Source organism: Vipera berus (genome assembly GCF_964194415.1).
Source record: "Vipera berus genome assembly, chromosome: 5".
Lineage (NCBI taxonomy): Eukaryota > Metazoa > Chordata > Lepidosauria > Squamata > Viperidae > Vipera > Vipera berus.
The window spans coordinates 41,469,655-41,482,233 of NC_138207.1; the positions used below are offsets into that span (position 1 = coordinate 41,469,655).

Sequence of the window (12,579 nt, forward strand, 5' to 3'; positions counted from 1 at the left end):
AAAATTAAATTTTATTAAAGAAAAAGAAAAATATAAAATATTTTTTCTTTAAAATCTTTTAGGCAAACATTCAGTAGTAAAGAGCTAAATAGCAGATCTATTCAGAGCACAATGATACAGCTTGTAACTCAGTAAAAATAAATGTTATGCTTTAACCTAGAGTCCTAGACTATAGGATTTTGCTTGTTCTCTCAAGCAGAAACTTCATAAACAAGAGACTAGAGAAGTTTTTAAAAATCAATACAACTTACCATAAAATTAAAATAATCTGGTGCTCAGTTTGGGCACAGCAAGTTTCATTGTTATGCTGATGATTTAAGAAATAGCATGTGATGTTCTTTGATATGTTATGCATCTCAATTTCACTTAAGTAATGGTTAGATCCAATATTAATGGTATCTGAGTTGCAAATTGTAACTTTTTCATCATTGTATTTCTTCCATCTACCCTAAATATTGTTGCTTTTGTTCTAGTTAATAACTGCAGATGGAATGGATGGAAAAACGTTCTCTGTTAGTAATGACAGATTTGTTTTTTGTTGTTTTTTTAAAAAAAGTAGGATCTGTTTCTCTTTACTTTATTTCTTGTGTTTCTTTTCTGTTTTCCTTCATATTCTCCCAAATGGAAGAAGTAAGCATTTTTGGCATTTTTGTTTAGCAGCTAAGCATAAATAAAACTGATGAACAAAAAATAAATATTTTACTCATAGGGGACACATGCTGTGCAATTTCTGTGGGATTTCATGTGTACTGTTTTATTCCTTTACCAGCTACTTTTAAAACTTTATTTTTTGTGCATAAAGTTTTCTTCCCAAAGAATTTTAACCCATTACTAACACAAGACCATACAAGTGCTACTACCCTGTACATGCACAAGAAGGCAATTCTTTCACTGCTTAATCAGAAGGGCAAGGGTATTCAGTGAGATATATTCCTTGTATGTTGAAGTTTGTACTCTGCCTCTGTCCAGTTTCAGTGAAGTGCAAATTCCCTGTATAGCATCTAGCCAAAAAAAAAGTAGGAATGTTTTTATAATGCTTTTTGTCTTCTGGGGCTTGAGCTTATTTCCGAGAATTCTAACAGCAACATTTGGAGAATGCTAGTTTTGGGAATGGTAGTATTTTACAAACTAGCTATGGTGCAGAATACTGCATCAATTTGTCTGAGACCTGGGTCATAATTTAACTTGTATTCCATTTTTCCAGGTATGAATGCTGCTGTTCGAGCTGTAACACGCATGGGAATATATGTTGGAGCTAAAGTGTTCCTGATATATGAGGTTCACATTTTTTATTTATTATCAAAATATTTTTCCCCTGTGTTGTGTATGTGTTTATAGAAATAGTTTTCTTAAATTGCTTCTGGGAAAGTGAAAGGATCAAAGGATTTTAAAACGGAAGTGCTGGTAAAAATATTTTTACAGCGGTGCAGAAATTGATTAATTCTAACAGACCTATCAATATAATCTTAGGAAGTTTAGGAAAATCTAAGAGTTAAGAAATGGTTGAGGAACATCATTGACAAGTTAAATGCGTTCACCCTTTTGATAACTGATAAATGCAAATGCAGAATAAATTCTGTATTTAGTGTAAATTGTTCAGGAAGTTTTGGCAGAGGCAAGATTCAAACTAAATACTGTATAACTACAGTAAACTGGTAAAGAACATATGGCCCTCAAAAATGCTGACCAAGTCAGGGTCAAATAACATATTAACTAGGCCACACATTCCTTATTTATGATAACAGTCTACCTGTTTGCTTAGCTGCTTTTATTTCCAGACAATTTTTCCATGATTTTTTTCACAGTTCAGCTAGCCTCCCAATTCTGTTGTGGTACTATAAAAACATTAGCTTCCAGCAGTGAAGATGCTACATTACTACATTGGGCCAACTTTGCTATATTGTATTGGATATTTTCTTAATAATATGTATTTATTATATTTTTATAATGTTTTAGTTCAAGATCTTTCCCCCATGTGTCAGTCTTTTGCATGGTTACAATTTTATGAAAAACAGTTAAATGGAATTCATGGTGGAGCAAATTGGTGATATGTCCTGCTTTAAATTTTGCTTCCTGTAGCAACCTAAATTTGAACAAGAGTAAGACCAAGGATATTGGAATATGTAGATAATTCCCTGTGTTGCAAATTAACTTTAATAAAGTTTTCTTAGTAGTACAATTATGGTATTTTACAAAACATTCTTTTTTCTTCTTAGGGTTACGAGGGATTAGTGGAAGGAGGAGACAATATTAAGCAAGCAGATTGGCTCAGTGTGTCCAATATTATTCAGTTGGTAAGGCTAATCTTTCCTGACCTTACTCTGTATTAGATGGTCTTATAGTCATATCTGTTCTGGCTACATAAGCCTTTCATGGTACACAGCTTTGTCTTAACTCTCTGAGTAATTTGAATTAAGTGTAAATTTCTGAGTTTGAGATAATAATTGATTTCCATTTTCAGGAAGAACTGAAAATAGAACTGTACTAAAACATACCGTAATCAGTGGACTCAATCTTCCTATCTGTTGTGCCAGTACTCAGTGCTTATCAGTCAGATGACTATGAGCTGCCTCGACTCTCCCATGCCTTCCTTTGCCTTAATAGCAGTGCTTCTTCAAATTTTACTGAATAAGACATGAGTCAGTTTTATTTTCAAAGCGTCCCTGCTATTAGGAAGAAATAGGAACCTATTCAAGGTAGAATCTATAATACTTTATATGAATTCAGTACAGGAGAAACAGTTATGGCTCAGGCTATTAAATCGTGGAGTACTAAACCTTGTATGCTGCTAAGCATTGGAATATTTTATTTATTTAGAAAATTTATATTGTCGCCTACTCGCATATGGCGATTCAGGGCAGCTTACACAGATATAAAAATACCACATGAAAGAAGTAAAAATAATAATAAGAAAAATAATAAAATAACACACACCGGCGACAACACACATTCATACTAGCCATTTAATGGACTCCATCCCGCTCTGGGTTTCCCAGGCCTGCTGGCAGAACCACATTTTCAGCACTTTCGGAAAGAGTGTTAGAATGGGGGCCAGTCTAATTTCTGGAGGGATAATGTTCCAGAGAGGGGGAACCACCATGGAGAAGGCCCTTTTTCTGGATCCCACCAGATGTATCTCCTTAGGGGACGGGACCCGCAACATTCCTTGCCTCCCTGCTCTATTGTCACTCTTTGCTTTTGGGTGGCAAGAGATGAACAACTTACCTTATATTAGCTAGCAATGCCCATAATTGTGAACCAGGAATCATGGCTTGATTATTAAGGCATGACTAGGATACTAGTATTCACATTCCTTTTATTCATACAATTACATCTGGGAAACAAAAAAGAGTTCAACTTTATGTTGAAATAGGGAGTTAATGAATTAGTTAACAGCAAAAGACAGAAATTCTAAGCCAAAAAGCAGCTTAAAGCTGGTTTACAATCCTGATTTGTTAGACAACATCCCTCTCCAAGACCCATGATTCACATTTAATGGAAAACTATCTCATTTTTCATATTTATAAAACTGATGAGCAAAAGAACTGCAGGCACTGATATGCCATATGTTCACATTATACAGTGTTGGGATTCAAATATGTAAACAACCGGTTCTCTGTGTGGATACCGCTTCCTGAAGTCCATTCTGGGTCTGGGCAACAAAAAAATAGCTACCAGTTCTGCCAAAGTGGTGCGAACCAGCAGAATCCCACCACTGATATTATACCTTATTAAATTAGGAACCTTAAATTTACTTCTATACATGACCATGGCTGTAAAATCATTCTAGACTAGTAATGTTGGCCCAAGCTAATAGCTCTTCAAAAACCCAGGTAGAAAGCTTGTCCAATTTTGCTATATGGAAAGATCTTGGTAATGAATTGAGTCTTGCAGGGCTTCTCTCTCATTGAAATTATTCATGTAAACTTTACTGCAATTTAAGTAGGAAAGAATATTTTCCTAGGAAAATCTAGGGAAGTCTTCCACTGAGATATGAGGAAGGAATCCAGTCAGATAAATTTTCTATTTGGTTGTTTCATGTCTTTCCTGTCTGATATATCCCACCAATCTGGATCTCCTGAGTACATGTGATACATAGCTTCTCCTCATCCAACTCTCAGAGCAACCTATATGATTGTTCTGATTCTCTTGCATGTTTATTTGTTTATTTTGTTCATTATGATTTTCCCTTTGTCCCACTTTTGGGAAAGATTGAGCTTGTTGCATAGCAAGAGCAATTTTGAGATAATAAGATAAAGGGATAATATTATTTTTGATCTATCCCTTCAAACAACCCTAAATGATAAATGATTTTTTGTGTACTGTACATTGCTGTATGATACAGTTCTTCAATTTTATGAACTGCTGCTACATTTTCACTTTTTTCAGATTAAACCAAGGAAGTTATATAATAGGTCTTACAGGTTTTTTTTAATTAGATCCCTGCCCCCTGCAGCCATACACTTAACATAGGTATTTAAACAGTGCAGGTTAATAACCCATGTCCCCATTCTCACCTTGGTAACCATCTAGCACCTTCCAGAGCAGCTTCTAGTGAGACTTGTGGATCATTGGGAATTCTTGGAATTGCAGCCTCAATACTTCTAAACAAGGTCAACTTAGAAATTGCTGTCCTGGTGACATTAGCTAAATTTATGTTTGTCACTGAAAAATGGAAAGGTTTGTTTTTGGTTAACATTGTGAGATGACACTTTTTATTTAAAAAAATTAACTACATCTGTAGGAGTTAAGGATTAGATTGTATTAGAATTGCTTCTTAGATGGACCTGATTGTCAGAATGTCTTTGAAGTAGACCCATCCACCTCACAAAAGTATTGTATTTTTCCTTCTTCTTAGAACCTTTCCCAGTTTGACTGGTGTGTTTCCTTTCTGTCAGGTAACATTCTGGTGTTGCATGTTTCTATAGGATGGGTCTCTCTTTGTCTCCCTTTACTGCTGATGTAGCTTCTGCTACTAATAAATACAGGCTTGAGCAAGGCTGCCATGTCTGTGCCATGTTTTCTTTCATGTGCCATATAAATTATCCCCAAATCTTCTCCAAATGAAGACATTTAGCAGTTAAGCAAGTTTGATTTGCACGCTTTAACTGGTTTTGATAGCAGTCCAATTTAAAAAAAATAACCTTTCTAGCAACATGCTCTTCCACTCCTGACCTCACCATATTTCTCTTCAGTTTATTAGCATTGTAACTAATTAAATCCATATTTTTTGTGGGTTTAGCCCTTATTTGTGCTACAAGTAATAGTCGAAAGCTTCAAATCAGTGGATGTAAATTTATTATGTTAACCTTCAAAGGAGTTATCCTTTTCCTGAGCTGAGGGGGCAGATGTTCAGAAGATGATTGTTCAATTATAGTTGTGTTCCTAATACCAGGCAGCAGCAGCAGAATCCGCTAAGTTCTTCAGGCATAGCGACAGAAAATTGGGTTAATTAAGAGGTGTCTGTGATGGGCTAAACAGAAAAGGTCAAATGCTAATTTAATGCTTGATTTCTAGTTTCGTTATTCAAAACGTCCAGAGCTGGTATTGCTCAGTGTCACATATCATTGTAGTAACTTCCTGTTATCATTCTGAAAGCCATCTGCTTGGGATATAATAGAGAAACAAATAATTTCCTCCAGAATTTAGCATATTTTCCAGTCAGTTCTGCAATGTATTGGTATGTTAAAAATGGTATCTTGTGAGTGATTGCTCAGTGTCACCAATCCTGGCAATTGATGCTTCACAATGTTAGAAAATATAAAAATGAAAAAAATTGTATGTATTCTTTTTGTAACTTCAGGGGGTGGTGCTTTCAAAACAAAAACATATACCAACTTAAACTTGTTTAAATCTAGAGCCACTACCATTGGAACTCATACATTTTCAATACCATTTTTTCCTATTAATTTCTTCAGTCATCTAATTTTAAATTCATAATTAGGGTTTCTTTTCTGTTTAAAGGGAGGCACTATCATTGGCAGTGCCCGCTGCAAAGCTTTCACCACACGGGAGGGTCGCCTTCGGGCTGCCTACAACTTGGTACAGCATGGCATCACTAATTTGTGCGTCATTGGAGGGGATGGCAGCCTGACTGGTGCAAATATCTTCCGCTCAGAGTGGGGTGGTCTTTTGGAAGAATTGGTTGAAAAAGGTAGGTATAAACCTCCTCTAACATCGTACTATTGGTGCCAGGCTGCTGCCTGCATTTCATGTTATTCACTCTGAAAATCAACTTTGATGTTGAGAGCCAAAAGACTGTAACCAAACAATGCTTCTAAGGATGGAAGATAGTATCAACACATGTATTTATTTTGTTGTCCGGTCACTAAGTTGTGTCCGACTCTTTGTGACCCCATGGACCGTACTTAGTTACTTAGTTCACTTTCAACAGGACAATGAAAAATTATCAATTTCAGTAGGAAAAATTAGAGAGATAATTTAGAATTGCAGGGTTGGGGAAGATCATACTGGGTTGCAGCACATGCAAAAAAGAGAGATCTGGATGCCTTAGATCATAAGCTGAATGAGAGCCAACTGTGTGATACAGAAATGATACATGTGCAATCCTAAGCCATATCAACAGATCTCTGGAGTCAAGATCAAAAAGAATCATTGTTCTTCTCTATTCTGCTTTGGTACTTCCAATTTTGGGCATATTATTTTAAATGATGACCAACTGGAGCCTCCCGGAAATGAACAACCAAGATGACAAGGGGCCTAGAGGAAAAAAGAAATTATGAATGGTGGGACATTTTAACTATGTTTAAGCTGGAAAAATTTTGTGAGGAGATATTGTATTATCTGGAGGGCTATCATAAAGGAGAATGGCCAAATTTTTCAGAGTAATTCTGTAACAGGAAAACACACTGGTTTGAATTATAAGAAGTAAGATTTCAATTGGACATATGGAAAACATTTCTAAGATAGTAGCTGTTCAACAATAGAACAGATTGTGTCAGGAAGTAGCAGATTCTTCTTCACTGGGATGTTTCAGCAGCTAGAATCATCAAAAAACATTCTGTGAATTTACCGTTGTAGAGTCAAATAACAGACTGTCAAAAACTGGTTAGAAAACCCTTTTATGCCAAACAGCATCAAAACAGGATTATTTTGAGTTTCTTTCCATTGCTTGCTTCAGTGTCTAAACAGTGCAGTAACTTCTTCAAGTCCTTCCCTAGTGGTTTGTTCCCCCTTTCCTCCTGAGCAATTCTTTCACCTTTTCCCAAATTTACAAACTGTCTAGAATACTTTAATTCTGGATTTAACCACGGGCCAAGTGAATTCCAGAATCCCTTCCAGACCCTATGATTTTATGATTGTTTTTAAAAAAAATCCTCACTTTTAACACCATTGAATCTTACGCTGAATCTTTTAAATAGTCAGTTGCACCTCTTTATGCATTTTTGTAACATAAAATATATAATGGAAATAAAAATAAAAGAAATAAAATCAGCCTTCAGTTCCAATGAAACACAAACTTAGTGAAATCAGTGCTTTTATATAGATATACCATATCTGTCCTGTTTTTGCAGGCAAACTGTTAATCGGGACAAAGAACATAATTTATCAGAATACTGTTTAAATGGAATAAAAGAAAAACCTGATTTTAATTGAAATAACCTCCATTTACTTTGATGTAGGATAATTTTTGTTTAATTGTGTTTGGAAACAATTCATTTGAGATATTCTTAAGACTCACAATCCTTTGTTCACTTTCCATATAGGAGAAATCACTGAGGAAATATCTCAGGCATACCGTCACTTAAATATTGTGGGCCTTGTGGGCTCCATTGACAATGACTTTTGTGGCACTGACATGACCATTGGTACTGACTCTGCTTTGCACCGCATCATGGAGGTGATTGATGCCATCACTACAACAGCCCAGAGGTGAACACATCTTTTTTTCACTGTCATTGTCACAAGCACATAAGGTGTGGCTAGTTTTAATGAAGCTGCTTCCTTATTCTCTGTAAATTGAGCGCTTTATTTTGCTTAATTTCCTCTGTTCCCCCCCCCATATTATAAAAGCAACTTATTATTGTAAGGCACTTGTATCTTCACCTAAGATAGTATTGAGTGATAAGCTCTTACTTTCTAATTTTGTTTTACAGTCACCAGAGAACATTTGTGCTGGAAGTGATGGGCAGGCACTGTGGGTAAGAGTTGTTTACTTGTTGAACTGAGAAAAGAATTAACAATTTCCTAGTTGGGGAGGACTAATCTAAAAAACACCCCCCCCCCTTTATGCATTATGAAATCCTCCCTCCCCCCAGCTCCCTCCATTCAGTCTTCAGGACCATTTCTTCCATTTTAATAAACATCAAAGTTGCCATTCACAAGATGATACTATTCTCCTTTTCTAGATACCTAGCATTAGTTTCAGCACTGGCTTCTGGAGCTGACTGGCTTTTCATTCCCGAATCACCCCCTGAGGATGGCTGGGAGGATTTTATGTGTGAACGGCTTGGTGAGGTAAGAATTAGTAACGTCTGATAATTCAACTAAATAAACCTAGATCATGCTAGACAGTGCTTATGGAATTCACTTTTCCTACAAATACCTTTATAAGTATCATTGTGCAACCTGGCTTAAAAAAAGATTATTTTTATATAAAAACTGGCTGCTGTCTTATTGCAAAGTATCAGTGGCTAGCATTATTTCCAAAAGTGCCTGTGGAGTCCCCTCCCCATGAGACCTAGAGAGATTCTTTAAGAAATAATAGCAATAGGACTTAGATTTATATACCTTTCCATAGTGCTTACAGCATTCTCTGAACAGTTTACAAGTGTTAGTATATTGCCCCTAACAATCTCATCCTCATCCTCAGCCTTACCATCCTCAGAAGGATGGAAGGCTGAGTAAACCATGTGTCAGTCAGGATTGAACTCCTAGCTGTGGGCAGAATTAGCCTACAATATTGCATTCTAACCACTGCGCTACTACAACTCCTATAAAAATAAGATATGATTGTAAAGATTTGGGCATATTTTCAAAAAAAAAAAGACAGAATATGCTGATAAACAATAGGAAAGATCTGCCCGAGTTTACTTAAAAAAACATTTGATATTTATAGTGCTGTGCAAAACTCATAGATTTGAGAATATAATGTTCTGAAGTATTCTGGAACACTATTCCCTTTTTGATATCTTGCCATTCCAGGGCTGATCCAATATTTTCCAGAAGTAACAAGCCTGTTTTGGAGCCAGAACACCTTGAACATGTGAAGGAGTATTTCTGGAAATTGCCAAACCTGTCCCTGGAATGGCATGGTCCAGAAAAGGTATGGCATGACCTCAAGGAGAAACCTTCCAGTGTTCTCCAGAATTCCAGATTTCTCCAGAATGTTAGGCATTTTTAATACTATTTTAATTCAAATATGTATTCCCTGAGCTAATATGGCTTACAATGCACCCTAGAAAAATCTAACTTTTTAAAGAAACAGCTGACAGATAAATAATTTGCCTGAATAGATTCTGAGACATGCTTACTAGCTTGGTTTTGAATACTATGCACAGTTACTACAAGTTGCTCAACGTGAACAAAATTGTTGAAAGAAGGATGAGAGATGAAATCTTCCAGATTTGAGGTTTATGGTGTAGGAAATTCAGGACCGCTTAAGTGTGGTCAGCTTTGTCTCCATTTTTTCTACATGTAGGGACTATGTTCCTATGTGATTAAAAACTCAGGGTGCTAATATTAGGATTGTGAAAGTCTCTTGTCCTGGAGTCCATCAGTTGTTTGGTTTCTTATATTTTTATCTGGACAGGCCCGAAGCAGAGGATCCCGACTAAATATAATCATAATTGCTGAAGGTGCCATAGACAGGAATGGGAAACCTATCACCTCTAACTATGTGAAGGAGGTAAGAGACAAATTAATAGGTTAGAACCAGACATTGAAAACAAAACTTAGGGAGAAAAATATTGTTTTAGGTTCTTCTAAATTCTGGAAATAGTTGCATAGATTACGTTTCTTTGATTTTTTTTTCAGCCCTTCAATCTATACAAAGTTGAGAAACCCAACTTGGGCAGCTTTAATATAGATTCTCTTGTAGAGGCTTTTGATCTATAGCAGTCTCTGATTTTGTTTAGGGGGAGGGCATTGTGTTGGTAGGGAATGCAAGAATGTAAAATGCATCATCTTTTCCTCCCCTCTTTTTAATCAGCTGGTTGTCAAACGCCTCGGCTTTGACACTCGTGTAACTGTGCTTGGTCATGTGCAGCGTGGTGGGACCCCATCTGCATTTGATCGTGTCTTGGTAAGTGTGATATTTTCACAGAATGACTAAATAATGACCCCATAATGGGTTGCTTATTTAAGTTCCCCCAAATTGGAAATCTTCCTCATATCTATGTACAACCTCCCAAGGAGTCACATATGACAGCTTAAAAACATTTAAACCAGGAAGTCTGAATTCTGAGGTTAACTTTTTGTGTTCTGCTCCATGGTTTCCTCCTTTTGGAATAATATATTTAAAAAGAACAGTTAAATAGTTTGATGTTTCCAGATCTTATTTCTCAACCTGTGGGTTTATTTGGTGCTACTGGATGGGAGGAACTTACCCAGTTTCTGACATAATTTGGCAGTTCCCTCGGGTAACCTTGCCTACTGATTTTATTCCAAGAAGAAGCATTAACCTGAAGTAAAGACAGCTATATCCGGACACTACCAAGGTCAGATATTCAAGGAAAGCTAATTTCTCTTCTTCACTTAGATGTCACATTGTAGGATAGCTGTCTAACAATCTCATCTTTCTTCTCTCTGGAAAGGAGTTGTTCTATGGCTGTGATCAATAAGGGTGAAAATAGTTTAGAGGACAATTGTCATGATGCCAGGCTTACTGCAGAACTCAAGCAGGAGAGAACTACTGTGTGCGATAGACATTACTTGCCTCATAATATGTTATGTTCAAGAAAAAATTGTATTTGATTGAAGATGAAACTTTGAAAGTTATTTTTTTCCCATCAACCCTATTATAAGCCTTTTTTAATGATGACCTTGGTGATTCATGAACTAAATGCTTGCCCAGAATGCTTCATAATGTTTTACAATTAACCAAATTTATTAGCAGGAATCCTACCCTGTGCATAGCAGCAGCTGTATGCAGCTGCTGCTCAAATTCTAGCTTGCTTTCTACCATCACAGAAATAGTAGGTGTATGCTTAGACTTCTTGTTACTTCGAGTATTTGTACTACTTTGTCACCCTTTTCTCTTGAATTTAATTTTAATTTACCTTTTGTTCATTTGACTATATAGGATATATATCAACACCATTCATATACTTTCTGGCCTTGGACACAAGGCTGTTGATGTCTCCATTCTACCAGTGCCAGCATTGTGATAGCAAAGTTTCTCCCTTGGATGGACACAATCTTTGCCCTTTGGGACTTGGTTAATGCTATGCAGTAGACCCACCCATTTCTAAGCGCAGCTGGGTATTTTCAGAATACTCAAGTGTAATTGCTCTTCTTGGCACTAAGCCATTTTGGGGGGGAAATTGTTAGGACATCACATTCTGAAGCTATCATAATCTGTCTTAATGCAGAGTTTGTACCATATCGCTAGTTTCTGGTCTCTACCACACCTAGTCTTGAAGGCATTTAAGATCATTTTTTCTTGCTGAGAACCCTTTAGACTTTGTAATTTTAACACTGGCATTAGGAAAAACCATGAAAAAAAAGAGATAAAGGGCCTCTCAGGACACTGTCCTGCACTCCCGCTCAAGCCTCTGTATATTGTGGGTATTTAATTCCACCAGTTCCCTTCATTTTCCATTTTAGCAGCATCACCATTGCTAGATTCAACAGTTTCTCTAGTCTTCCTTGAATCTTACTGATTTCAGAAGGAGAAATTTATATATGTTATCTATAGCTCTCTTCTCCAGTCTGATATGACTATTTTTCTCCTCTCAGTTTCCCCATCTTCTTGGTCCATTCATTAGCTATTGCTCTTGGGCATGGCACGGCAAGTCCGCAAGCTTTCTGGAGTCCCACTTGACTACCCACCTATTGTCCAGAGCAGCCTCCAATATTGCAGTGCCAAAAACAATATGTTCCATGCCTGAGGCTCATTTACTTCTTGGCCAAGTACCTTGATTATTTAATTAAGCAAATCTGTAGCAAACAAGTTCTTAAGGTATCACTTGCATCCCCATCACAATCTCAGCATGCCCTTCTGCAGCTTTCATACCCAAACACCAATTCTTCATGGCCTTCCACTCAAAGACTGCCACCTTCTCCTACATTAGAAATGGGGTTTATGTCCTTGCATGCTTTGCAATTCCACAATCTAGCAGCTGCCCTTGATCTTGGGGCTCTTACCCACTTTATGTTATTCTGGATTGGATGTATCGGGGAGCGACAGCTATGTCTCTGAAGCTTCCTCTGTTGCTTTTCCATATGTTTCGTCACATGAAATGAAGATTTTCTGTGCTAAGCTGATTTTTCTGGTGGTTACGCTCTTTACCTAAAAAGCTAGAAATCATCACAGATCACTGAGGAGGAATCTAGCCTTGAGCTCTCCCAAAGGTGCTTTGGGAGAGAGACACATAGCATGGCATGGTTAGAGAAGAA

The 12,579-nt window shown here is 36.8% G+C and overlaps 1 protein-coding gene across 2 annotated transcripts in view; it reads left to right on the plus strand.

The window, feature by feature from the left end:
- The window catches only part of PFKL (phosphofructokinase, liver type), an 81,706-nt gene that overhangs the window by 8,097 nt on the left and 61,030 nt on the right, over positions 1-12,579 (plus strand). For both annotated transcript variants that reach the window (XM_081329093.1, XM_081329092.1), the window contains exons 2-9: positions 1,205-1,278; positions 2,217-2,294; positions 5,965-6,154; positions 7,728-7,893; positions 8,118-8,162; positions 8,370-8,478; positions 9,773-9,868; positions 10,172-10,264. In XM_081329093.1, the coding sequence (XP_081185219.1) occupies positions 1,205-1,278; positions 2,217-2,294; positions 5,965-6,154; positions 7,728-7,893; positions 8,118-8,162; positions 8,370-8,478; positions 9,773-9,868; positions 10,172-10,264 (851 nt within the window). The remainder of the gene's footprint in view (positions 1-1,204; positions 1,279-2,216; positions 2,295-5,964; positions 6,155-7,727; positions 7,894-8,117; positions 8,163-8,369; positions 8,479-9,772; positions 9,869-10,171; positions 10,265-12,579) is intronic.